Consider the following 27,057-nt stretch of genomic DNA (forward strand, 5'->3'; position numbering starts at 1 on the left):
TGAGCAACACCGGTTATAAATTTGCAACCACACATAGAACACGCACTCACACAGACGCACAGCACGGCACGCACGCACACGCTCACTGTCCGGGGGAGGGCAATATCAAAAAGGGGGGATTGCCAGATGGCCGGAAAACTTGGCGTCTCTGCACCCAAGCTTACCGACCACCAGCCAGCAGCAACCGGGATGCTGCTTCACTTGGTCTGCCCGGTTTGGCTTCTCGCCACCACACACCGGGCAGAAACCACCCCCCCGGACCAGCAACCAACCTGAATCAACACAGCACTTGCACCCCAACAAAGAGGAAAGGCCCCCATGTCGTCCGCCAAAGCAACAAACGCTGAAAGAAAGGAGAGGGGTGGGCGGGCGGGCAACAAAAGAGAGCGCCAGCAAGCGCACGCGGCCTCCGAACCAGGAACTCGATAGCTTTCCGAAGCACGGCGGCATAAGTTGCTCGCTCATCAGCTACCGTACACAAACGTAACTTAATAAAACAAACCAGAAAGACAGCATTTGAGACCTCGATGTGATGCATGCGGCCTTCAGAGCGACACACGAAACCCCGGGCCCTGCACTTCTTACCCCCTGCAACTGAACCACCTCCCGCTCAAACACTGCTCCCTACTTCAAAACTTGTTTTAAGCTCCGGTCAGTCGGCAAGCTCCTGGAGCCTTCGCTTAAAACAGCCCTTTGCTGGTGGCATGTCCTCAAGTTGATGTCGGATTGAGACTGGTTGAGCCCGGCGTCACCCGCCCGGTGGGCTCTGCGCCTCTCTGCCCACACGCCCCCGCACAGGCCGGGGGGGCATACCTCCCTGGGTTGGCATTTGCCATGGCACAGCCTGGACCATCCGCCTGACCCCCAGCTCGAGGGGTGTGAGGCGGTGGGGGCCAGAGCTCACCGCCCGCTTCATCAACATATGACGCTCTGCATGGGACAACGGGTCAACCCCGTTGCCCGAGTAGCGTCCTTGGGTAATACATGGTCACACCGGCTGTATGCCTGAATGAATCATCTGAGACACCGTCGCCATGATGCCCAGCAACAGCGCACACACCCGTAACTCCCTCTGCCGCTCGTCCCTCGGAGCGCTCCATTGTATTGCTCACAGGCTCGGCAGGCTCTACGACCTCTAGCAGATCACGCTCAGGGCGTAGCTGCTGCTGCTGCTGCTGCTGCTCAGCAGGGCAGCATCGCGCGCACAGCCGCTCCTGCCTGCCGACGCCCACTGATTGTGATGGTGGTGGTTCACATTTTACGCATGAAATGACAGTTACGGGATGTGCGTCACTTGCACCCCAGCAGTGCTAACCCATGAACAAAGCCTGGCACAACATGCATACGCACCGCCCCACCGCTGCTACCTGCTGCCACCGCCCCTTGCATCGCGCTGTAGCATCGGCACATTCGGCAGTACGCCCAACCCCCAGCTCCTATCCCCCGGCGTACCTGCCTACGACCCCACATCACACAGCCACCCTATGCGTCTGCCGGTCTGCGGGTTCGTTCTGCCAGCATCGCACCGGGTGCGTGCCAGTCGCCACGGCCACACGCAAAGCCTCGGGCTGAACTCAGTGTGCCACCGCCTCCACTTGCGGCGCAGCTGTAGCAGGGGCAGCCGTAGGAGCAGCAGCCTTGGCAGCAGCAGCGGCCGTGGCAGCAGCAGCGGCCGTGGCAGCAGCAGGTGCGGGTGCGGCCAAAGGGAGGTACCACTCGGGTCCGAAGCCGGCCTTGGCGCGGGCCTCCTCGTTGAAGGGCGGCTACGTGCAGTGAAAGTGTTGGACAAGTACGAGGAACGTATGCGCTTGTAAGGCACGGATTGTGCTTGGTGAAGCAAGGAATACGGCACGGTATGTGTGGATGCGTGTGTGGACGTGGGCAGAGGTAAGGAGGGAAAAAGGAATGGACCATGCAAGTGCTTGTGTGCGCATGCACGCTAGTGCGTGAAGGTCAATTAACACATCAACCAGCTTCTAGGCACATTGGCCCACCATTCCGGTACGGCCGCCAACAATGTAAGTCACATGCGCACACACCTGGGGCCCCCGCAGCCCCCTGTGGCCTTCCATCAACCCGCAAGCCCAACCCAAACAGCCCCACGAACACATGAGCAAACCCTGCATATGCACTCTCACACACATACACATACCTTAAGGGCGCCCCAGAAGTGTGACCGCACCAGAGAGTGGAACCACTCTTCCACGCTGCCGTACCGGCGGGCGTCTGACACCCATGACAGCTCGTCCTTGTCCCCCGCACCCCTGCCGCCGCCCGCGCCCGTGCCGTCGTCCGTGCTGCCGCTGTCGCCGTTCCCGGGCGCCGGCGGCCCCGACCTTCCCTCCTTCGCCTCCCCCTCGTCCCCCTGCGACCCATTGGCACCGACGCTACTGCCGCTGCCGTTGGCACCGCTGCTGACGCCCAGCTCTGCCAGCTTTGCCGCCAGCGTCCCCACGCTCGCGTCCGCCCCCTCCTGCTGCTGGGGCTGCTGCTGGGTCTGCTGCTCGCCCTCCGTGTCGGCGAGCGGGTCGGGGGCGCGGCGGCCGTGCGCTACGTCGTAGAGGTACTTGATCCAGCGCACCCCCGCCGCGCAGTGGTTCACCTCCTCCTGCACACAGTCGGAGGGGCCGCCAGTCAGGCGCGCACAGGCCGCCGCCAGCCACACAGGTGGCCGCCAGGCCGCCGCCAGCCACACAGGTGGCCGCCAGGCCGCCGCCAGCCGGCAGCCAACCCCCTCCTACCCCCCTCCCCGCCCCTCGCCCCTCACCGGGTACACCACGTCCCGCAGCAGCGCGGCGCTGTCGGCGTCGCCGTGGTTGGCGAACTTGGCGATGGTGCCCGGCAGCACGTCCAGGCCGCGCGCCTCGTGCACGCAGTGCTCCACCGCCAGACGGGCGGGCAGGCTGTGGGAGCTGCCCGAGGCCGACTCCCACAGACTGGGGGAGCAGGGGCCGGGCGCACAGTGTGTGTGTAGGGGGTTAGCTGTTCATGTGAAGAACGGAGTGATGAACACTACAAGTATGATGTTCAGCAAGCGTTCAGCGGAGACACACCGTTGGCGCCAGCACGGGGGATTACATTCATGATTAGTGAGGGGGGCAATTGAGTGCATGTGCATGTGTGAGAGGCCGATATCGTGCATGCGAATGCGCAAGCAAACGGCGGGCCGTGAAGAAAGCATCAGTCAGGGAAATGATTCGACGATTCGTTTGCAAATGTGAGCGAGCCGCCGCCACCGCCACAACGCGCTTGCCCCCACGCACCCGTCGTGCACGGGCAACGCTCCGTAGTGCGAGCCGATCTCCTGCGGCGGGCAGTGCGGCGATGCGTTGAATCGATTCAGATTGTGGCATCCACTTTATGCTGGTGTGCGTTCGAATGCCCCATATCCCAGCTAATGCTTATGCTTCTTACTATCAACTATGATATCATTGGTGCGGCCAAGCACATTAGCTCCACCGGGACCCCGTCCTTGCCATGCATGCCGAAGCTCCCAGGACCCACGAAGCATGCCCACGAAGCATGCCCACAGACGCCCACAATGCACATTTGCAGGCCTGCGTGTTTCCATTCCTTGTGCTCTCTGTGTAACACCCACGCAAACCCGCACCCACACACCCACGCGCGCGCGCACCTCGAGCCGCTTGGCCAGCGCCGTGAAGTGCCGGCACTCGTCCTCCGCCACCTGCGCGCGCGTTCGTGTGTGTGTGTGTGTGTGTGTGTGTGTGTGTGTGTGTGTGTGTGTGTGTGTGTGTGTGTGTTATAAAACGAAACGAAAGCCCGCCCAATGACGCGACGGAGTTACTTACCGATACCGATACCGATACCGATGTGTGTGTGTGTGTGTGTGTGTGTGTGTGTGTGTGTATATATGTGTGTGTGTGTGTGTGTGTGTGTGTGTGTGTGTGTGTGTGTGTGTGTGTGTGTGTGTGTGTGTGTGTGCGATATGTTGGGGGCGGGCAATCCTGACCTGGGCGCTGGGCACCCTTGCTCGGTCGGACTGTCCCTCCTTGTAATGTCGCATTCATGGCTAACCCATGGCCAGCGAAACAACCGCTACAGCACAGCGTTTGCGCGAGTGCCAAACACACTTTGTAAAACGCCCACTGCCGCCCCTCATGCACCCAACCACCCACCCTAGCCAAACTCTTTCCTCACCGTCACGAAGTCGTCGAAGAAGGCCCTCGGCAGGCCGTACACCTCGGCGCGCAGCCCGAAGCGCGCCACGGCGTCCCAGCTCAGGTCCACCGCCCAGTTCTCGATGTGCACCGCGCTGTGCAGCAGCGCCTGGCGCGAGGCCAGCGTGCCGCCCTTGCCGCGGCGGGGGGCCTGGCGGGGGCGGCGCCGGGCGCAGGCGGGAGCGGGAGAGGAGTCACGGTGTGTGTTTGAAGTAGAGAGGAAGAGAAGGAGGCACGAGCCGTGTGAGTGCGCTGCAGTTGCAGTTGCAGTGCAAGCTGCTTTGGTGCGGGTTGGTGCGGGTGGGTGCGGGTTGTCAGGACCGGGGTGGGGCGGGAGCTAGGTGGCCGCCAGGGGAGGCGAGGCCGATTCAGCCTGAGAATGCGGAGCGGAGCGAAACGAGGGGATGGCGGGTGCTGCTAGAATGATCAGAAAGGACAAGGCAGAACCCGAGCAGCAGGGGGAGACAAGCAGGTTGAGAGGCGCGGCAAGTGCGCGCCGCCCACCACGTGTCTGTCCGGACTGCACACGCACCTCGCCGGGCGTGCACACCTTGACCTGCGGGTGGGTGGGGCGCAGGTAAGGACCGGGGCGTTTCAGGACGAGGTCTAATTAGGCCGGCACGCGAGCACACGAGCCCACGGACTGATCAAGAAACCAGGAGCCCTTGCGGCTCGGTTGGTCTCGCTACAGGGGTTTACGTCGCATGGGTCGAGGTGCCCACACCACCACCTGCAATATCACCAGCACCACCCGGACTGCGGAGCCCGCGCCACCACCTGCCCCACCCCATAACTGGGTCATAAGCACTGGGCACTGGGCAACAAGACTTCGGCAGGAGCACCACACCACCCACCATTGGTCCGGCACTCCCACCTCTCAAAATCCCCGTCAGCCTGCCAACTTCCGCCCACCTTGTCGTCTGAGCGCGCGGGCCGGTCGGGCGCCCGCAGGTGTCGCCACTCCGCCGGCCGCACCCGCTTCAGAGTGCCGTCCCGCCACCACTTCACCGTCGTGTAGGTGTACTCCGCCTTTTGCCTGTGTGCGCCAGGCAGCAAAGGGAAGGAAACACGCAGGACTGCCCTTTAACTGTGCTCATCTGTAAGTGCGCATGTGTGCGTGTGTGTGTGTGTGTGTGTGTGTGTGTGTGTGTGTGTGTGGTGGGAGGGGTGTTGTGGGGTGTTGTGGGAAGTTCAGGAGTCCAGACAGGCAGGCATGCGGCCGGATAGATGGATAGCGGCACACGGCCTGTTCGCAGCCGTGTAGGCGTCGCGTGCGGCCTGCTTGGTGAGGCGAGGTGAGGTGCGGCACCGCATGTCGCTTCCGGAGGCCCGTGAGGACAGGCCCAGATGATGAGAGGGGGGCATAGCGGCTGCGTGGGGTGCGGCGGACCAGCAGCCCAGCAGTGCCCCCACCCCCCATGCTCCCGCCGTTTCCCCCGTCTCCCCCTCAGCCGCTCCTTCTCAGCTCGCTGTCAGTTTCAACACGCGGGCGCGACCGGCACCCACCAGGGGTCAGGACAGTTCAGCACCTTGAGCGCACATTCCACTGCAGCGCGAAGGGGTTTAGAGCCGCCGGGAGCACGATTGTTCGGGCATACGAGGGCAGGCGGGAGGAGGACGGCTAGCTTAGGAGCAAGGCCACTGTCGTGGCCACCCGTTATGCATCGCCTCTTGCGCAGTACCCTCGCCCCAATGCTAGGTACATACCTAGACTGTCGGTCGCGACGGGCGGCCCGCTCGGCGACATCGTTGCGGTCATGTTCGCCGACACCGCTTTAGAAAGGTTGTGAAGAGCCCCGTCCTGTGCAAATATGAACTATATGCTCCAGGATTGTCTCAAATGTGTATTTGAGAAACCGTGTGGCGGTGTACCTCCGCGAGTATGGGAGTAGCGTCGACGAGTTCTCAACGCCGCTATGGAAAGACTAAGTTTACAGCAGCGGCTATAAATACACAGTGTGTGCCAAGTGTCACATAATACAAAGAAGGATGGGCGGCTCGCGCACCAGCACGCTGGTGGCTGCAGGGTTTTCTCCCAGAGTGGCTACGGGGTGGCTGACGGGGCTGAAAGCCCTGCACGAGTGTTTCAGGAGCTGGTACGTATCATAATTCGCGGGGTGGGAGACAGGGGGGGAGCACAACCGCGGCGGACCGTGGAGGCGTGCCTTGGCGCAGCTTGGCGCATGCGGACTCATGCGGCGTCGAGGTCAGGCAGGGTTGAGCTGTGGGGGCGAGCTGGCTTTGCAGAGGCATTGTCCGTTGCGACGGGAAGTCGGGAATGCCAGGCGAGATACACCTCCAGGCCAGCCCTTGGGCCCGCCGCCCCGGCCATCCCCGGCTAACCGTGGACTCCAATCGTGGAGTGCCCCCGGAGTGCCCCTCGGCCCAGGGCCTCCCGTCCCTGATGGGCACCAGCGAACTTTCTGCCCAGACTCCCGACACGACCTTCAGGCGTGCATTCCATCCTCCTTGCCACCCGCAGCCTGAGCATGTGTTTAGCTGCTGTTGTTGGCATGTGGATGGGACCGGGGACTGGACCACAGGACCAGGGGTCGGGGTCGGAGACGGTCGGGCACGTCGGGCCGGAAGTGAGTCACATGCGCGTCGGTGGTCGCGCCATTTCATTCTTACTATCAGATACCTCGCAAAATAGTAGGACAATGTTTCACGGCTTGCTTGAGCTACCAGCGGCGCTTTACACGCCGCAACGGCCCTTGAGTTGCCCGCTTCACCAGTTCATCGGAGTTTGCTTTACCTCATGAAGCCGTCGCTTAAAGGAGTTTCTGCTGTGGAAATATTGTTTCCTGAGAAAGCCCTGTCCAAAATGAGCAGGTAACTTATGGCGGAGCGCACACACGTTGCGGGGCACCCAGGCGTTGGCATACACACTGTCACTACGATTGGTCCAGCCTGGGCGCGATAGGCGGGGTTAACCCGCTGCACTTCTGTCGGGCGGACATTCGGGTGACTCGAATGCCTCGGCCAGGCCCAACCGCGCTTGGCGCACTTACCCATCGGCGCTGTGCATTGCTGCTCATTGCGCTGATGCTGCAACCTAGAGCGAGGGCACCGGCAGTTGTGCCCGTGGTCGGAACGACCAGAGTCGCGGGGGCCTTCCGCAGCTGCCTGGCACGCCCATCCTCACGTCACGCCTTTGCGCGTTGGCGCCGGGGCTTGCCCCGCTCTCACAACGCAACTGTATGTATGCATGCATCAATCGGGGCACGAGAGTCTGAATGAACCGTCAGGCCACACGACGGGCGTGGGGTGGGGTGGCGAGACGGAGGGCTCCGCCGCCTCCACCCGCCTCTCACACGCCGGGCCCCGTCGCCCCGGCCCCACCGCGGCTGCTGCTGCTGCTTTCCATTGACGCGCCCTTGCCGGGCTGTGTGTGTGACTGCTGCAGGGCACCTGACACGATACCCGCCGCCGCGGGCGCAACCGTGGCCGCCGCGCCCGTTGCCTCAGCGCCCGCCCCAGCCGGGCCGGAGGGAGTGGAGGCGGCGGAGGCAGAGGCGGCAGCCATTCGACCCCACGCCGGCGACGGCAGCAGCCAACACACAGCCGGTGCACACAGCCGTGGCACGCCGCCAGCAATACCACGGCCCCCTGCAGATGCCACGACAGCAGCAGCAACAACAGCAATAGGAACCAGCTCAGAACCGCACGAGGGCGCAGAGCATAGACAGGCAGGGGACGCAACCGCACCCACAGCCACAGCCACAGACCCTGCACCCACCACAACCACCACCACAACCACTGGGGTGGCGCCGCCGCCGCCCGCGGATGACCTCGTAGACGTGCCGCGCTTGCACCGCCGCCTTGCCGTGTATGCCGCGGCGTACGGGCTGCCGGCGGCGGCGGCGGCGCAGCTGGCGGCGCTGCTGGCCACGCCGCTGGCGGCGCGGCTGCTGGCGGCGCCGCCGGCGGCGCTGCACGCGCAGCACCTGGTGACTGACGCCTACAAGCCGCGCATGCACGTCATGTACGACAGGTGGGGCCGGGGGGGGGGGGCGGGGGGATAGCCATCCATGGGGGGGCGGGGGGAGAGGAGGAGGGGGAGGGGGAGGAGAGGAGGAGGGGGAGGGGAATTGTCGGTACTACAGCCCAAAGTAAACCGAACCCAATGCAAGAGAGCGAGGAGGAGAGCGTGGCATATGCCTCGACAACGAGCGGCACTCGACAGCAGGATGTGGGCTGGCGGCGGCGTACGGCGTACGGCTTACGGTAGCGCAGTGTTTGTGTTTTTGAGGCAGAGGGAGGCAGAGGGACATGTCCAGCGGCAGAGCGACCTGTGGTCCCGGAGGGGTGTGTGTACGGCAGAAGGACTGGCGAGCCCTGGGCGGTCTGCGAGTCGCGGGGTGATGCGGGGTGTTGAGAGTATGCTGTGTGCCGAGAGCGGAGCAGAGCTCGCGGAGCAGAGCTCGCGGTAGCCGCGGGTACGTGACGCGCACTGGTCCTTTCACACAACGTCTGGCACTTTAGAATGCTTGCAACTAACTCCCACACAGGTTCATGACGGGTGTCACAGCTGACTTTGCGCTGGTGGTCCGCCGCGCGCCGCCCGCCGCCGACCCCGCCGCCTTGCCCGCCGCCCAGCCCGGCCTGTGGCGGCGCTTCACCGCAGCGGCGGCGGCGCTCAGCCGCCGCCACATCGGCAGCGCCGCCGTCAGCGGCGCCAGTACGGTCAGTGAGGCGAATGCGGCGCTGGCGTACGAGCAGCGGTACGGCAGCGGTAACGGTTACATTTTCGGTTACGGCGAGGAGCCGTACGGGCCATACGAGGTGGAGGCGCTGCGGACGCAGTTCGGGCTGGAGCTGCCGGCGGTGAGGGAGGGGGGGGGGGGGCTAGGGGAGGGGAGGGGGACGAGAGGGGAAGCGTGCGGGTTTGGCACGTGTGGGCTAGTGCAGGTTCGGGAGGAGCCTGGTAGGAGCCCGAGAAGCGAGGGGAGGTCCGGCAAGGGACGCGCCCGAAGGGGGCGCAGCCACCATCGGTGTTTTGAGTATGTCATCATGTGCGAGTAGGCCGTGCATGTGCGGTGCTCTTGCGCGCGCGGGGCACACACAACAGAGTACCGACCCCAGTCACCCCACCAATCCCGGCGGGTGCCGCAGACGTTGTTGGAGCGGTGTCGCGCGCAAGGCGTGGCGCCCGTGACGTGGCAGCGCATCGGCGGCGGCGTCAGGCAGCCGCCGCCAGCGGCGGCGGCCGCAGCAGCAGCAGCCACAGGAGGCGGCGGCGGCGGCGGCGGCATGCGGCTGCCGGCGGCGCAATCGCCCGTCAACCACCCGCACCACGAGCACGAGCAGCAGGAGCACGGGCACCGGCTGCGACATCGCGGCTTCCCGCCGCCGGAGGAGCAGGAGCAGGAGACGGAGCAGCGCTACGACTCGGGGTTCGGGTCGCGGGGCGGCCTGGACGACGGGGGCAGTGCCTCAGAGAGCGAAGACGGCGACGGCAGATCGGGCGCAGGCACAGAGTCCGGGGAGGCCGCGGCGGCGTGGCCGGTGCGGCCCGGGCTCAGCCCTCGGCTGCAGGTGGCGGGGTCAGGGGCGGCGGCGGCGGCGGCGGCGGCGGCAGGGGAGGAGGCAGACTACACGGGGCGTGTCGCCATCGCGTCAGGTGGATGTGGGGGCTTGGCGAGGCGGGTGGGTTGTGTGGCTTACCCACGGAGCGGGGGTCCGGGCGGGCGCGCGTGTTGCTGTGCTGCTGCAGCAGAGTGAGGGGTGTCACGTGTAGCGCTTCCGCGCAACTGTGCCCGTACACACACAACGCACTCTACCTCACTCTACCTCTCACCACGATCTCTCACCCAATAATCTCACCCCCTCTCCGTGCCCCCTCTCCCTGTCAGGCCCCATCGTGGCTGCCTCCCTGGTTGAGACCACGCTGATGCAGCTGTTTCAGGAGACGGCGGTGCAGGCGCAGGTGAGGCAGGTGGTGGGCAGTGGCGGCAGTGACGGCAGCCCGAGTGTGTGTTTATGCTTTTTGAAATGTGTGTGTTAGAAAAACGAAACGAAAGCCCGCCCAGACGACGCCGGAGTTACTTACTGATACCTACCAATTTACCGAGCGTCGCGTGGTTGCCGTCACCCAGGTAGTCATACTTACCCGCGATAAGCCTGTAACCCCACGGGCGACCATTCGGCCTGACCCCGCGATGCACCTGTATGCGTCCATGCTCCGCACCCTGGGCGCGCTAAACAACGTTTACCCAGCACGCCTAATTCCCGTATTCCCGCCCGCTGGTCGTAGTCGAGCTCACCTATAAGCATGGGAATGGAAAGGCATTGGGCGGCAGCACAGAAGTGTCACGGCATGTGAAATGTGTGTGTGTGTGTGTGTGTTGGAAGGAGGTTATGGAGGGGTACATCATTCCCATGAGGAATAGGTACCGGTGAAAGGCGGGTGTAACGAGGGTGCTGCCGCACAGCACAGCTGCTCAGGCTCAGGCCGGACCGGGCCCAGGCTCCCAAGCGCATGTGCATGTTCATTGTCCCCACATCCCGAGCCACTGCCACTGCCACTGCCACTGCCACTGCCACTGCCATTGCCATTGCCATTGCCATTGCCATTACCATTGCCACTGCCACTGCCACTGCCACTGCCACTGCCACTGCCACTGCCACTGCCACTGCCACTGCCACTGCCACTGCCACTGCCACTGCCACTGCCACTGCCACTGCCACTGCCACTGCCACTGCCACTGCCACTGCCACTGCCACTGCCACTGCCGATCCCGCCAATCCTGCGTATCCTGACAACCCTGCCAACACGCAGGCAGCGGCGCTCACGAAGCAATACAGCACAAGCAGCGGCGCCGGCAGCGCAGAAGAGCACGACAGCGAAAGCAGCACCCGCAGCAGTAGCAGTAGCGGTACAAGCAGCAGCAGTAGCGCATCCGTTGCTGGCGGCGGCGGCGCTGCCGGCAGTACGGAGGCGTACTGCTTCGACCGTACGGAGCGGTTGGCGAACAGCCTGGTGCGATTGGCGTTGACGGTCGAGCGGATCAACGGTCTCAGACACGGCCTTCGCATCGCGCTGTTTGCAGGTGGGTGAGGAAAAGTATGAAGAAGCCAGTTGACATGTCGCGGCGCCATTTGGCGCACAGCGACTGTCCATCCTCGCTGCCGCCCTGGATTGCGTGCGCATGCTGCATGGTGACGTGCGGCTCGTTACCTCCCCCGACTCATGCCACAGCCTCCTTTCATAACTGCACTCACTGACAAATCCCCTCCCTCCTCCCTCTGATGATGATGGGACTTTTTCGATGGGCCCGGGCACATACTCCCCCCTTCCCTCCTCCCTAATTGGGACATACACGTTGGGCTGTGGCACGGACCCGCACCTCCCTCCCTTGTCACCTCCTCTCCCTCTCCCCCGGTTCGGCTAAGTCTGGCCTGGCATCAGCACTCCCCCCCTCCCTTCTCACCTCCTCTCTCTGCCCCCTGCCTCCCGACTCCTTCCCTGCCCCCTGCCTCGCCCCCAGGCCGCCGCTCCTCCGACCTGCTGTACCTGGTCCTGCAGAACCTGTACGCGGCCGCGCACCTGGCCGGCTACGTGGGCACCTCCAGCCTGTTCGCCGCCGCCGCCGTGTGTCGCCACTGGGCCGGCATGCACGTGCCCGAGCGCGAGCGGTGGGGCGGGCCGGGCCGGCTGGTGGGCACACACGCACACGAGATGGTGCGTGGTGGTGGGGTGGGGTGGGGTGGGTGGGGAGAAGGGGGGGCTGGGCGGGGGCGGGGCGGGGCGGGGGCGGGGCGGGGCGGGGCGGGGCGGGGCGGGGCGGGGCGGGGCGGGGCGGGGCGGGGCGGGGCAGGGCGGGGCGGGATGCGCATGATAATTGCCATTCAAGCTCAGGGTGTTTGGAACGAAACGAGTCGCCCGAGAGCTGCCCTAGAGTTACTTGTTGGAGAGAGAGCGTGTTGTGTGTGTGTGTGTGTGTGTGTGTGTATTTGTGTCACGACATAGCTGCAGTTTTGTGCCTCCTGGGTATGGACAGGACAAGGCAAGGAACACACATGGACCGCCCGCTCCCCTCCCTACCCGCCGCCGCACCCCCCCCCCCCCCCACACACACACACACACACAGTCCATGGCGCTTCAGCAGCTGCTGGCGCCCTACGACGACGAGGCCGGCCGCCGCGCCGGCCTGCGCCGCCCGCTGGCGCTATCGCCGCTGCTGGCGCACCTGCTCTTCCTGGCAGCCAACGGCGGCGGCGGCCCCGGCGGCGGCGGCGCTACGGCGCTGGCGGACACGTTCACGACGGCGGCGTTCATCGCGGTGGCTCGGGCGGCGGCGGTGCCGCCCGGCTTCCGGCGGGACGTGGAGTCGGAGTATGGGTGGAGCATCCCCGAGCACGCGCGCTGCTTTGACTTGTTCAGGTGGGCAGGGTGGTGGAGCTTTGGGAAGGCTTTTTTGTGTGTCTGTGTGTGCGTTTGTGTGTGAGGTTTTGTTTGTGGTGGCGTGGGGGCGAGCGGTGGATGGTTCCGAGGGCGAGTGGTTTAGCCAGCCTAAGGCAGGCGCGGCGGCCGGCGGGTCGCCGTCCTGGCAGCCGCTTCGTTCCCAGTCCAGTTCAGCGAATTATCATCGCCACAGCCACCCACCCACCACGCCCACCCACCCACCCACCCATCAAACCGCCATGCCACCTTCACCACACTCCATTTATTCCATCACATAATGTAGGGTGTGGCGCATCGACTCGGGGCGCTATGAGGAGGTGGCGGCGCAGGTGGTGGCGGCCTGGGAGGAGCGCTGTGGCGAGCTGGCGGCGGCGGGTCGGCCTCCCCTTCGGCCGCCGCAGCTGATGCACAGCAATCTCGACAGCGTAGAGCAAATCGCCCAGGTGAGGATTCCGGCCGTCATTTCATCAAAATTACATTCGTTTGCATGCTAATGGCATCGCGAGCGGGCTTATTCCAACCGCAACCCAACTCCAACGCGGACTTGCAACTCCCACACTTTCCACACTTCCCACACTTCCCACACTCCCTCCCGCGCCCGACGGTCCTGCCCCCGTCGTCTCCCCCCCCCCAATGCGGCTGCAGCTTCTCCTCGCAGCGCTTCTGCTTCCTTATGGGATTGGTTTATAGTTTAAACCCCCGCCCAAGCTTGCTGTCCATCCTCGCTCAGTTCCCGGGACCCTTGCCGCCGCCCCTGCACGCACTGTACCAATTTAAACCCGACATTTTTGAGTTAATCATCGTTACACCCGCAATCTGTCCCCTCCCCGCTCACACATACGTGTCCCTTATCCTGTCCTGACACACGTCCTCCTTCCCTCCCACACACACACACACAGGTTGTGGCGCTGCCCGAGCGCATCCGGCCCGCCACACTCGCGTTTGGTACCCTGGCCGACGGCTTCCTGCCCTTCCTGCCGGCACACACGGCACACACGGCACACACGGCAGCCGTACCGGGCAGCAACACGGACAGCAACTCGCAAGTGGCAGTGGCAGCTGCAGCGGACACCCTCAACGCCACCTCCCCCGCGCCGCAGCAGCCTCAACACCACCAGCCCCTACCCCAGCCGCCGACGTCACCCCCTCCCAAGCAGCAGCAGCAGCAGCAGCCACAGCAACAGCGGCCCACCATCAGGCTGGCTTCAGTGGTCATGAAGCTGGTGCAGGCGCGGCCGCCGCGGCCACTGCCGCCGCTGGTGCCGGCTGAGCCCACCACTCCCACCGGCACGGACGCGGCGGCGGCCAGCGGCGTGTTCAGCCCCAAGGCGCCGCCGCCGCGGCTGCCGCCGTGCGCTGTGAAGCTGGGAGACGGGGAGGTCGGGCTTGGCAGCAAGGCGCAGGTGGGGGTTGCGCGTGGCGAGGTGTTCGTGCTAGGGAACATTCCATGGACAAGAAACACGGCGAATCGTGCATGATAGCAACCCGGAAAGCCCCATGTTTGTGTAGTGTGTTTGCCGCTGCCTGATGCTGCTGCCGGTATTGACGGCTGCCGCCCCTACCACTCGGCCGCTGCAGGTCGACCCCCGGCTGCCGGCGGCGGCGGCGCAGCGCGCGCTGCAGGCGGCGGCGGAGCTGGCGCACACGTCATCCAGCCGGCGGCTGGACGAGGCGGCGGTTAGTGCCGTACTGTCGGAGGCGTACGACGCCGTGACGAGGGACGGCGTGCTCATGGCGGCGGCGGCGGATGACTAACGGTGCTCAGGAGGAGCAACGATCGTACGACAGCGCTCGAACGTGATCTGTGCAGTGTGCGTACGGCATGCATGTATGGGAGGGGTTATCGTACGGAGTTTGCGCCGTAGTGGCGGTCGGGTGTAGGGGCGGTGCGACAGTGTGGCTGGGCGCGGTGGGGAGGGATGTCTAGTGTGCATGCGGGGAGCGGGCGTGTGTTGCCGCCGCTCTTGCAAACGGTACGTCGCTTCTGGTTCTTGCGTTTTTTGTGTTTGTTGCTTGTCGTAAGTTGGTGCTGGGTGTTCTTGTGTGTGCACTGTTGGACCGCATCAGCCCGCATGATGATACAATCAAGACATACAGCATACTGCATTGCGTTTAGGGCATTCTGCGAAGAGCCGAAGGCCTGTGCAGCGCTCACTGCGTGCTGACGGGTGCTTGCAGCGCAGCCCTGCTGCGCAGCCCGGTCCCGGACTCCCGGGCAGGACCGTCAGACCGTAAAGACCGTACGTTGAGGGTGTTGGTGGCGTGGGGCGCGCTTTGCTGATGAGGGCCGATAACGCAGTGCAAGCCAGGCATTCCACACACCGTGCTGCAGGCGAAACATGACAGCAAGTTGGGAATGGTATGGAAGGTGATGCGCGATGGAACCGCGTGCTTGGTAATAATACGCCTTTATGGAGCTTCACGCTGCAATGCGTAGCTCTCTTTATTCTGATGCGTGCTGTAGGTGGACGCCGCGGCTTGACGAAGGCGCGATGAGGGTTGTTTGCACCATCCCATGAGAGTTGAGAATAAAGAGTACGCATGCATGACTGGGTGCTGTGTGGCGGCCTGGCTGGTGACGAGCGAAGCGGTCACCGCGCAATCTCGTTCGGGGGAAGGGGTGGGCACGTCAGTCGTACAGTCGGCAGGGTTGCAGGCGTGTGGGCAGGAATGTAACCACGGAACCTCACGCATGCGGACGTTCGTGCAGATGTCTGCGCAGCTCGCCGTGGGTCGTCCATACATCCGCAGCGGCAGTGAAACCGCAGGCCGCAACTGCTAGCCTCTGGGAGCCGGGTCCTGCGTCTCGCGTCCCTACCACAGGGGGACACTTGCCCCGGCCATGCGGAGGTCTAAAAGGCCTTCGACGGGGGGTCCGCCATACCGTATGTGGATCGCCCGTGCACCTGCGGTTTCGGTCGCTGCCTTACAAGTGATTCGCCAGCGTCGAGGCGGGCGACATGCCTGTGATGACAACGAGCCGCTTGCAGCATGACACGCGGTCCAGGGCGGCAGCGCGGATGGACAGTCGTTGTGCGCCAGATGGCGCGGCGACATGTCACCTGGCCGGTTTCCGCGCGCAGTCGATCCATGGCAGCATCAGCTTCGAGACAGCAACCATGACTAACGAACATTAGCGGGCGCACGCTCAGCGAGGGAAAACAATTAGAGCCGGGAGGAAACAAGTATACCCGAAAGTGCGTCGTAGCGTCGTAGGGTGCAGCGGAGCGCTTGCCCGGCCCCGTGCACGACTGCCGCTGCTGTGTATAGAAAGTCACAAGCAACTGGAAGCTGGGCGGTGGCAGCAAGTGTGGAAAAGCCGCGGGGCCCTACCACCCCAACCACCACAACCTCCGCCCCAATTTCATGCGTCCCGGACACCTGACTCCCGCTCGCTCAACTTCGCGACCATGCAACGCAGCCACAAAGTCACCACTACGCCTAAAACAATCACACACAACGTTTAATCAAAAGCCGCTATCGCGCCGTAGGAGGATTGCACTTGTGAATGTCGTTCCTGGCCCCCCGGCTTGGCATGGCTCAAGCTTCGACATGAGTACAGCGTATGATGTAGCTGTTGATGCTATCAAGGCCGGTTTACCGCGTTGCCACGAAAGGCTCAGGACTGACATCTACAAAGGAGCTCAGCCGGGCGTAAGGAGCGACTTACGAATTACGTCGGAGGCGAAAGCGGCCGCTCTGGGCGCGCCGGCCCGGAAGCGAACTACCGGTGCGCGGGGTGCGAAGGGACGGGTCCGCCGATAGTAGGGACCCGCGCGTTGTCGCCTCGCCTCGATTGCTGCGCCTGCATGCACCCGGCCATGCAATTGTATTGATGCCTGTACCATAATTCGCGGTGTAACCTGCCGTTTGGGCGAGCAGCCGTGGCGGAGCTGTCCGAAGCGCAAACCATCCGTCGATGTCTCCCGCCGCGCGAGCGGCTTCTCGCTTTGGATAGCTCGGCTCAATGACTGCATGTTGCTCTTGCCTTGCATGTGCAGGCCGCGACATCCTCCGCGCGTTAGAGAACCGCCACCGGTGGTTGCTCTTCGCGCAACACTGCTACACATGCCAGCTACCGGACGGTGCCTGCGAGCTCGGCAAGCTCTGCACCTATGGCAAGAAAACTCTGAAGCACGTGTCGCACTGCGAGGCAGAGCGGGATGAGTGCCCCTACCCGCGCTGCCGCCTTCTTAAGCCGCTGCTGTCGCACAGCCGGAGCTGCCAGGTGCGTTGTGCGGGGTTGACGGTAGGTGGTGTGGGATCGGCGTTGATTGCGGCAGCGGCCGCGCTGTGGCTTGGGACGTCTTCGCGCTGGCGGCCCCCGGGTTGTCTGCGCTGGCTGTCTCGCTGGCTGGCTGGCCGGCGTTCCTCCCGCGCGCGCGTTCGTACACCTGCCTGCCCCGTGGTCACGCACCACGAGTTAGTCATCCATGACTGTCGCGGCCACCGTTCGGCTCTGAGGCAGCCGGGCAGATCGGCAGCAGCAGTTGCGGGGGTCGCGGCGATGAGCCGACACGCCTGCCCGCCGCCGGGGGCCTGCGATGGGCTGGTGCGCTTTTCCATGCTGCTGAGCTAGTTGCATTCGGCCGGCTGAAGACCTAACGTTGCATGCTGTGCCTGTAATCATACAGGCGGCGAACTGCGCCATCTGCGTGCCTGTATGGAACTACATCCAAAAGGACATGCCCGCGACGGCCGGAGGCGGCGCGGGCGAGTCGCAGCAGCCGCAACATCAGCAGCAGCCGCAACAGCCGCAACAGCCGCAACAAGGCGCCGACGTCAGGCCGGAGCTCAAACGCGAGCCGCAGGCAGGGCCCCACCAGAAGCCGCCGCCGCTGCATCAGCAGCAACAGAACCAGCAGCAGCGGAAACCCGCCGGGCCCCACCCGGACCTGGATGGCCGCGGCGATGATCGGAGTTTCAACGGCGGCCAGCAACACCCTCAACACCAGCAGCACCAACAGAACCCACACCAGCAGCAACCGCCACGCCCGGCCTCTCACGACGTGTTGGCAGATGCTGCTGGGGGGCTCCGCGGGGCAACCTCATCCTCCGGCCCGTCCTCCCGGGGTAGCTTTGGTGCCGCGGCGTCCGCCAGCCATGGCAGCAGCGCCGTAAGCGACGACGGGCCGGATGGCGTGGTGCGGGTGGCGGCGGTGGCGGCGGCGGCTGGCGTGCACGGCAAGTCGCTCGTACACGCGGCTGCAGACAACATGCACTCGCTGCATCTGTCTTCCTCGCCGCACCTCAAGTCCTCGGGCGCAGCCGCGCCGCACCGGCCGCCGGCACAGCCGTCGCCGCAGCCGACTCACCCATCGCAAGCGCCGCCGCAGCAGACGCAGCATCAACCGCAACAGCACCAGCAGCTGTCGGACGGTGCGCCTGCCGGCGGTGTTGCAACCGCCGCCGGCAATGCGTCACACCCATCCCATCAGTACAACAGCAACGGTACGACGCCGTACACGGTCCAGTCGTACTCGAGTGGTGCGGCGCCGCCGACGGCAGCAGCAGCAGCTGCTGTTGCTGCTGCTACAGCTGCAGCCAGTGGCGGGGGGCGCGATCCTGGATCTGGCGTGGGGGTCACGTGCGGTGGCGACCTCGGCGGTGGCGGCGGCGGCGCCGCAGCGGCCTCCGCTGCAACGGCGAAAGCCGGCAGCAGCAGTATCACCATGAACGGCACCCCGCGCCAGCCCATCCCCGTCAACAGTGCCGCGATGTCGTCACAGCCAGTTCCGCACGCGCCCGCGCTTGTACATAGCTACCCGCCTGGCCCTTCTCCGGCGGCATACGGGGCCTACTTTCCGCATCTGCCACCAGGCATGACCGCGGCAGCGCCGCCGCCGCATCTAGCTGCTGCCGCCGCCGCCGCCGCCGGGCCACACCACCCTGGCGCCGCCGCCACGGCGGGAGCCAACGGCATCCCGGCTTCATGGCTGTCGCTGCCGCCAGGCGTTGTGCCGCCGTCGGCCGCCGCCGTCGCCGCGGCGCTGGGCGCCAGCCCAGCCACGCCGTCGCCGGGGCCGCCGGGCGCCGCGGCGGTGTGGCAGGGGCAGGCGGCGGCGGCGGCCGCCGCGGCAGTGGCGGCGGCCTCGGCGGCCGGGCGGCCGACAGGCGCGCCGCCGCCGGGAGCGCCGCCGCCAGGGTCCTTGTACGGCATTCCGCACGCCGCCAGTACGGCGGGCGCGCCGCCGGGGTCCTCACCGCCAGGCCTTAGTCACCACCCGTACGGCGCTGCGCCGCCGCCGGGGTCGTACACTCTCGCCAGCGCGCCGCTCCTGTTTTGGCAACCGGCGGCGGCGGCGCACCACCCAGCGGCTGGTCAGTACGCACGGTTAAGTGCCGGCCACGCAGGCCCCAGCGCCGCCGCTGCTAGTGCCGCCGCCGCCGCGGCGGCAGCCTCCGCCACCATCGTCCCACCTCCCGCGCCGCTGCACACCGGGCCGGCTCCTGTCCTGCAGCCGCCGCCAGCAGTGCCTGGGGCGGCGGGGGCGGCCGCGCCGCATCCGTTGTTTGCGCCACCGGGCGGCGCAGCCGTCACGGACGGTGGGCAAGGCGGCGGCGGCGGCGCCGGGGCCGTGGCACAGCTCTGGAGCTACCTCCTGCGATGATAGCAGTGTTGGTGGTGGGTGTGCTGGTCTGTACAATGGGGCTGTACCCCAGTACAGCTGGTGTTGGCGTTGTTGTGCTGACGTGGGGATTTGGTGGAGGTGATGGTGTTGGATGGTGAAAGCGTGGGCGTTGGTCCGGGCACTGCTGTCGCGATGCGCTGCTTCGCGGCTTTCATCATTTCGTATGGCGGCGGGTACTCCGCCAGTGCGTCGCCAACACGCGGCATGCCGAGCCGTCACCGGATTCCATGGCCAGCGGCGAAGCAGCGGAGACTGATGTCCGAAGGATGCCACTACTAATTCAGCTTACTGATATTGTCGCATGCGCGGTGTTAACTCGTGCGGTTTATGTGTGAAGCTATCTAGTGCGAAGCGCTCAGAGCTACTGATTCGGACCGAGAGCCGCGGCTGTGAGTAGTCTACCAATACCGACGGTGTTGCGTTTGTGGCAGTTGCGATTCCCGCGATGCACGAGTGACATGTCCACCCGCAAGGGACCTACAGCTGTAGGTAGGAGGCGAGAGCTGCTGGGTTGTGTGTCCTTGCGGCGTCGCGGCAGAGGTTGTTTTGAAGCCGCGCCGTTGTTCAAGGGCACCCTCTTCGTGAGAAGAAGGGTACGTGAGCGTTGAGAGCTTGAGAGGTGGCAGGCAGGAACGTGAGTGACACACATGCACACGCTTGGCAGACTTAGTAATGGGAGGTGCCGCGACTCAATTGGCGCGGCTCCTGCAATCAATCCAACTTGGGCTAACGCCCTGCGATGTAGGTGTTGGTGTGCGTGTGCTGACTTCAATTCTTCATGCTGCGATGCTGGGAGCATGCGTGTTGCGCGGGCTTTTGAAGGTGCGTGGCTTGTGGGTGGGCAGGGGAAGGCGATGCGGCGGCTGGCTCGAGTTCTCAGCTCAGGAACCCGTGTGAGCAGTTGGTGGATGGGCACGCAGTGTGTGCGCGGGCACATATGGGTTGCGGCTGCAGTTGTTGTTACCACCCACGCAAGCAAGCGTGCTTGTGCTCAAGCCCCGCGGCCTGCATGCCTCAGCACTTGGGCTGTACGTTTGGTCCTAATCTTTTTTGTTTGTGTATTTCTTTCTGACGAGTGCCGATGCCATGACAGTTGTGCAGGGCGCAACCGAAGTTAGGAAAACACAGTACACATACGTGTGTGGCGTCCTCACTAAGCCTTGCGTGTGGGCACAAAGCGACCAGCCGAGCGGGCTGCGCGGAAGTGGGCAGGAGCAGGATAGAGGCGTGTACGTGCAAGTCTTGTACAGGTGTACGTGTGTGTTCGTGTGTGTGGAAGCGAGTGCCTGAAGTTGCGAGACGTGTGTGGCATGCGTCTGTCCCCCCTTCCTAAATTTCGTAATCATTGTGCATTTCGAAAGCACCCATGCGCGTGGGCCTAAAGAGCACTGTTGTGGGCGTTTGAGTGGGCACGGACTGGCGCACGGCCCGGCAGGGAACCAAAAAAGCCCACCACACCACCCGGTGCAAGCACCTTTGCCAGTGCGGCTGCGTGTGTCGAGCTAAGTGGCTCTTGAGGCAACGGCGCTGGGACAAAGCGCACCGCGGGATGCTGATGCTCGGCGCACAGGCTGTCGGTATCTGACCGTGCGCAGGATGTGCCTATGTTGTGAATGGTATAAATAGGTGTGCAGCAGTACCGTATACTAAGTATGATGGCGCATGAAAGCTCTCGGGGGAACCCAATTCCTAAAGAAGCGTGCTCGCACCCTTGCCTAATCAATTACTCATGCTTGCGTGAGAGTGCGTGAAACTTTGGGGTGTCTGACACCAGACCTCCAAGTGTCATGCGTTGCTGTTTGGGTGTGTGCATGCGTGTTGATGCGCGTGTGTGGGTGTGCAGGCACATCAACTGCGCCAGGGGGTGCAGCAAAGGGACAGTAGGTAGAAAGCAGTGTGTGTGCGTGTGTGTGCGCGCATGCGCAGCCCGAACCTCCCGCCATGGCGACTGGAATCCCGGGACGAAAGGTTATAGGGAGATATATACAGATGGTTTGTCGTGGATGCTGTTGCTGCATTGCGCGCAGTGTGTGCGTGTGTGTTTCTGTGGCAACGCCGGCACACCGACAGCGCAGTGCCAGGCACTTTGTGTGCGGAGCAGTGTGAGGTGTGGCACCGCCGTGCGCCACGGGTTGGGCGCCATTCCAGCAGGACATGACGCTTATGCATGGTGATGCGTAAGGGCGGGGCATTCAAGTCCCGCCCGCGCCACCACTTGTAACTCAGAGAGTCAGAGGTTACCGAGCGGCCCCGCCCACAGGAGACGAGCAGGCCCGTGCTGGCCCGTGCTGCGGCGGCGCCTGCCGCATAGCCAGGCAAGAGAAGATGCTTGAATCTAGATGGGAGGATGGCATTGGACAGGCCGGACAGGCCAGCGATGGGCTATGAAGTCAGATGACGTCACGCGGGGGTCAGCCGAATCCACATAATCACATTGTGCCCGATCGAACCGTTCAGGTGTGTTCACACAGCAGCCCAGCTCGCTACGGTAGCCAGAATGACAGAGAGGCTCCGGGCAGCTCGGCTACCTTGACTGGACGTCTTTACTGTCTTCTACTGACGGTGCATGCGCCCAACTGCCCAAGGAGCCCCGGGTATGGGCGTCAGCTGCACCCTACGGGACCTCGCCAACCTGCCTAAACCCTGTCCCATCGCACGCCCAAGGAGCCCCGGGGCAGGGAAGGAAGGTAAATCAGCCTGAGCCCAACACTGAGCACCTCAGGATGCATTTGCAAGCCGGCGCAAGAGGCCATCCCCATCTGTGGGGCTGACCCGCCAATTTGGCACTAACTACTGGTGGCTTCAAACTCTGCGGCATGCATGAGTCCATGGTCAGGCTGGTGGTCTGGTCTGATCTGGTCTGGCGCGAGCGGCTGGGAAGTACCTGCTGCCATATGTCTAGCTGCACGTGTCTTACACTCTTACAGTGCCCTCCATGGGTGCGACATGCCCCCCGTGTTAGGCCATCCGTGGCTCTCGCCAACACGGCGTCCCCACACGCAAACAGTGTATCGAGCTTGTGCCTAGCACACACGACCACTCAGGACGGTGCAACAGGGCTTGCGCTAGGACAGGATCAACCTATCTAGCCCCTCACATCACGGAACAAGGCCGGACGGCTGGTAGGACGTTTCATGTCCCAGCTCACGACACCCTGGAATACCGCGAAACGGACTACAAATTGTAACATCAGACAGCACCGCTGCTGTACTCGAAAGCCATATCACGGGATAGCAGTCTCAGTCTCATACCAGGACACACAGGTGCCGATCACATAACTGTGTGGGCCCCCGCCGCGCGCGGCGTCAGAGGGTGAAGGTGGCGAGGCCAATGCGGCCCCAGTCGCCCCCACCCCCATGACGTGGATTGACATGCGACTGCCCCCCCCCAACACAAAATATGCCCGAATCCTCACGAGCAACATCCAGCAACAACGACCGCCCACATATCACGCGCGCAACTCTATGTTTTGCGTACACCATTTGAGCGTACCTACATGACCACCACGATGCGGCACTAACCACAAGCAACAACAAAAATAAGAGCGCCAACCCACAAACTTAGACACAGGGACCAAAAAGACTTTGGCCGCACGCACGCCACGCTTGACGCGGCATGTAGGACTGCCCGGTGTGAAGACACCTACCGGGGCTCCGAGGGCAGTGGCGCGCCCTGTGTCCGCACTGACCCGTCTCTGCCCCGAATGACCCCGACACCCAAACCAGCTCATAAACGTATAGGTAACTCTTGCAACTCCCCCACGCAAGCGCATGAACTACCGCGCAGCCGATGAACCGTGCCCGGCACATGCGGCTCACGTTCGGTTCGTTCACCGAGTACCTAAAGGCCCCAAAAATCAGGAGCAACTTGAAATAGAAACAACCCAGATGTCCACGAAAGGACGCAGGCCACTTCTCGCTCCAAGGCTTCCTGAATGCTTCTCCAGTCTTCACCCACGCCTCAATCAACACACGGACGTCAAAGCTTTAATGTAAGCAAGCATGACTTGGCATTTGGCTCCTGAATGCCTGACCATGCACAGCGCACAGCCCCACTGAACGCCTGACACCCCCAGTGAAGATAAATAACACGCTGCAGGCAGATACATACGTGGTGCAGCCGCCTAGCAGGCAACACAAATGAAGGTGTGTCAGTCTTGCCATTTTCAAAGTGGCACCGTGGCCGCGCATGCAAAACCCCCACCACCGTGTTACCTTCTCGATCTCCCCATCCCGACCATGGCCCCGTCTCAAACCCACTGCCCGCACCAGACCCCTCCTGCAAGCACGCCGAGTGCCGCCCCATCCTGCAGCCTGACCCGACTACCGCAGTCCTGCCGTGCCCCCCCCCGCTGGTCTCCACACACCTCTCGCCAATTTCAGACACCTCCTGCTACCACCTTTTTGCAACCACAAGCCCTCCTGCCTCCAGACAAATGAACAAGTCATACTTACTTTTCAATACGTGAATCTCCAAACTTCAATGCAAGTGAAAGTACTTTCTGGCTAGTTGTTGAACAAATCTCAAAGTTGGACTTCTGAGGCCACCCGCCCACCCACAGACGCTGACCCACCACAGACGTTGACCTCACCGCAGACGTTGACCCCAGAATTGGAGGAGCCTTGATGTGTTTACCGACCATGTTTCATCTCCGATGTGCAGCTCGTTGTCCAATAGGACAGGAGGACTTCCGGAAACCCAAGAGAGGTTTACGCCGTGCTTCTGAGCCCAATGTCTGTTGATTTGATCTCAGATGCCGTGTTTCGAGACAAGCGAAAACCACAAACACCCACGCAACATTATGGGTTGCATGGCTCCGTTCAAACGCGCACCTTACCTCCCTACCAGCCCTACCACCTCAGGGCCGCTGCCTGCACCAGCCAGACACCCGCACGCGCCACCGCTGTTTCGTCTTGGTCCTCTAAGCCCGCCCAATGTGGGCTGGCAGGAGGAGCACAAAAGAAACACACAGTGACACAGTCGACCCTTTTCCCTGTCTTTGCACACAGCTGGCCGCTTGTTGCGTACTGCAAAAGGCGCGTCGGCTCGGCTGGACTTGTTTCAGCCCCCCTACCGTCGCGCTCGTGCGCGCTCTAATGGTGAGCGGGAGCCACCGCCGCCGCCGCCAATGCGTCCCCAGCCCACTCGACCCGGCTGCTGCTGCTGCTGTGGACGTGCGTCCGATGCGTCAGCTTCTGCCGCTCGGGTTCTCGACTGCTGCGCGCGATGCAGTCTAGCAAGCCGCACATCAGAGCAGCCGAGCACTTGGCACCGCGATTGGTCCTCTAGTTGGCGTAGCGGCCGTGTCCAGCGATGTATGTGTACTCCCGGCGGTGAAGGGCCGAATAGTCATAGTTGAAAGCAGCGAGCACCTGTGTTCCATTCATTTAAAGGTCATGGGCTTCAGTGCTGCCGGCAGGCACCATGCCTACATGCGTGCGTGTGCGGTGCAAACCACAAGAGGAAGGGGTCGACACCGTGCGCGCGTGTGTACGGGTAGGAGGCGCACGAGCGCAAAGCGCACCGAAACCGGCATCCATACGTCAGGCAACTATCTGCGCCCTAACCCTGCGCACACATGCACTCCTGTTGCGGCCGCCCACCTGGCGAGTGGCAGTGATGGTGGCGGGTGACGTGTGTCCGAGCACGTGCCTCGGCGACCCCGGGCCGCCCGACACAAGCGACCCATCGCTGCGCTGCGACCGCAGCAGCCCCCCCTGCACCTGCCCCTGCGCCTGCTGCTCCAGGATAGCCGAGTGCATGGGGTGGTACTGGTGGTGGCGCGGCCCGCCGCCGCTGCGGCCGCCGACGCTGCTGACACTGCTGGCGCTCCGGCGCACCAGCTGCCTGCCGCCGCCAGCCATCCCGCCACCGGCTGCACCCCGTAGCTCCTGTTGCTGCTGCTGCTGTTGTTGGTGGTACTGCTGCTGGTGGTGTTGTTGTGCAGCGACTGTCGCGGAGCCCTGGAATTCGTCAGAGTAGTTTGAACGGCGCCGAAACGGCTGCTGCTGCTGCTGCTGCAGAAATCCGCCGCTGCTACGGCCGCTGGCAAGAGCGCCGCCGCCAGCGGTGTTGGCGCCGCCGGCGTCACCGCTGTCGTATCGTGACAGCCACGTCCAGCTGCTGTTTGAGTGGGCACGGCCGTAGCCGCCGCCGCCGCTGCGTAGCTCACCGGTGCCGCAGGTGGAGGCGTTGCGTGTGCTGCTACAGCCGCCGGCGGCATTGCCCGACCGGCAGTAGCAAGGCGCCCTGCCGCCGTCACTGCCCTCGTATGCGTGCTGTGTGTGCTGTCGCCGCCGGTGCAGCACGGTCGTCGCTGCGGAGTTGATTAGCCCGCTGCCGAACCCGCCGCCGCTGCGGTCGCCGCCGCAGCGCCAGCAGATGTGGTCTCCCGCCTCAAAGGCATCTCCCTCCTCCTGCAGCTCCTCCGTCCCGTCTCTGACGCTCACAGTACTGGAACGCAGAAGCAGCTCCGGCCAGCCGCCGATGGCGCCACTCGCTGGCGGCGCGGCGGGCGGCGTGGCGGCGCCGGATCCCCAGCCCGACGCCGAGCCGGGCTCGCCGCAGCTACTGCCGCCGGAGCCGGTGGCTGCAGCGGCGGCGGCGGCGGCGACTGCGCCAGAGGTGCAGAAGAGGCGGCCGCGGTCGGCTAGGGTGCGTAGACGCTGCATTGACTCCTGCTGCGCCTGCTGTCGGGCCTGAGGCGTGTGGGTGGGTGGAGTGCGGGCGGAGGGGGCGGGGCAGGGGTGGGGTGAGCGGCGTGTGGGCGGCGGGGCGTCGAGGCGCGTGTAGCCCAATTCCCGCAGCCAAGGTGCCAGCCCCACAGTGTATGCCCACATGATCCTCGCACGCTCAAACGCGGCCTGTCCGCAACTCCTCCGTCGGCGCCCGTGCCTCACGGCCCACCCACCCACCCACCCACCCACCCGGTCGGCTTGCTTCTTGTCCAGCCACCACTGCATGGGTAAAGGACGTAGTGGCAAGGCGGTGAGCGGGGCAGCAGCGGCAGTGAGCCACCAGGCTGACTGACGACGTGCGTGTTGACTGACTGCCAACGCGCTGACAACCCACACCCCGCTTTCCGCCGCCGACACGCCGATTTTCATCAGAAGCTGTCTTATTTTCCCCAGCACCTGGAAGCTCTCTCACCTGAAGCCCCTTCATGACAAGCGCCAGAAGCGCGAAGGCGAGAAGGATAGCGGTCGTGCGCGCCAAGAGAAGCAGCACGTCGTGCGGCGTAGGCTCCTTCACTTCAGCATACGTCAAATAAGCGTGCGGTGAAGCTTGTTCGCCCAAGCATGCTGCTCTCGCTGACCGCACGTCGAACTCTGCCGAGCCTTGTCCTGTCATTTGCCCCATATCCAAGCCAGCAGCTTGCTGTAGCCAGATATGAAGCTGGAAACAACGAAGGACCAGCAGCCTGGATGTGGCCTCCAACAAACTCCGCCTTGAGCCACGCAGCGTTCTACGACTGCTAAAGCTACGAGGTAGATGAAAATAATGTGCACATGGTTCCAGGCGCTGCTGTAACGAGACTAGAGAAGTATTACCGTCGCTTTCTCGCTTGCGGAAACTTATGAACGAGGTGCTTGAGGGACACCCGTCAGGACATTGATTGTTATAGAGCTGGACAAAACCTGCGTTTTGGCGTGACTCCTTGGTTCACCCAGGATTCACACAATCACGGTCAAATCGGACGAGATAGCGATTTCTGAAACCTGCCCCCGTAGATTATGGGACTTAGGCAGGGGAACTACAACTGTACGCATGCGTTTATTTCTCTGGCCTGGCGTCCGCGCGCAGAGAGCGGGCCTGCCGTCGTTTCCGGTTCAGCGTAACC

The 27,057-nt window shown here is 63.8% G+C and overlaps 4 protein-coding genes across 4 annotated transcripts; 2 read left to right on the plus strand and 2 right to left on the minus strand.

Moving 5' to 3' along the window:
- Nucleotides 1-134: 134 nt before the first annotated feature.
- CHLRE_03g212753v5 (uncharacterized protein) lies at nt 135-6,120 on the minus strand. The gene is made up of 10 exons (XM_043061591.1): nt 5,886-6,120; nt 5,685-5,724; nt 5,091-5,214; nt 4,711-4,734; nt 4,159-4,329; nt 3,635-3,685; nt 3,264-3,304; nt 2,768-2,936; nt 2,153-2,608; nt 135-1,763 (listed from the first exon to the last, which is right to left on the minus strand). Exons 1-10 carry the CDS (start codon nt 5,935-5,937, stop codon nt 1,575-1,577), a joined length of 1,317 nt encoding a protein of 438 aa, XP_042926720.1. The 5' UTR covers nt 5,938-6,120; the 3' UTR covers nt 135-1,574.
- A 710-nt stretch (nt 6,121-6,830) lies between these two features.
- CHLRE_03g212865v5 (uncharacterized protein) lies at nt 6,831-15,273 on the plus strand. Its single transcript, XM_043061592.1, has 11 exons — nt 6,831-7,010; nt 7,585-8,172; nt 8,690-9,005; nt 9,294-9,801; nt 10,034-10,107; nt 10,960-11,230; nt 11,669-11,862; nt 12,272-12,564; nt 12,869-13,028; nt 13,485-13,988; nt 14,164-15,273. The coding sequence occupies exons 1-11, from the start codon at nt 7,003-7,005 to the stop codon at nt 14,338-14,340; spliced, it is 3,093 nt and encodes a 1,030-aa protein (XP_042926721.1). The 5' UTR covers nt 6,831-7,002; the 3' UTR covers nt 14,341-15,273.
- A 727-nt stretch (nt 15,274-16,000) lies between these two features.
- On the plus strand, nt 16,001-21,450 carry CHLRE_03g212977v5 (uncharacterized protein). Its single transcript, XM_043061593.1, has 3 exons — nt 16,001-16,315; nt 16,587-16,813; nt 17,220-21,450. Exons 1-3 carry the CDS (start codon nt 16,138-16,140, stop codon nt 19,194-19,196), a joined length of 2,382 nt encoding a protein of 793 aa, XP_042926722.1. The 5' UTR covers nt 16,001-16,137; the 3' UTR covers nt 19,197-21,450.
- Nucleotides 21,451-22,116: 666 nt separating this feature from the next.
- CHLRE_03g213089v5 (uncharacterized protein) lies at nt 22,117-26,890 on the minus strand. The gene is made up of 4 exons (XM_043061594.1): nt 26,367-26,890; nt 26,144-26,173; nt 24,821-25,915; nt 22,117-24,589 (listed from the first exon to the last, which is right to left on the minus strand). Exons 1-4 carry the CDS (start codon nt 26,379-26,381, stop codon nt 24,503-24,505), a joined length of 1,227 nt encoding a protein of 408 aa, XP_042926723.1. The 5' UTR covers nt 26,382-26,890; the 3' UTR covers nt 22,117-24,502.
- Nucleotides 26,891-27,057: the final 167 nt, after the last annotated feature.

The sequence above is a fragment of the Chlamydomonas reinhardtii genome, chromosome 3 (assembly GCF_000002595.2).
Source record: "Chlamydomonas reinhardtii strain CC-503 cw92 mt+ chromosome 3, whole genome shotgun sequence".
Lineage (NCBI taxonomy): Eukaryota > Viridiplantae > Chlorophyta > Chlorophyceae > Chlamydomonadales > Chlamydomonadaceae > Chlamydomonas > Chlamydomonas reinhardtii.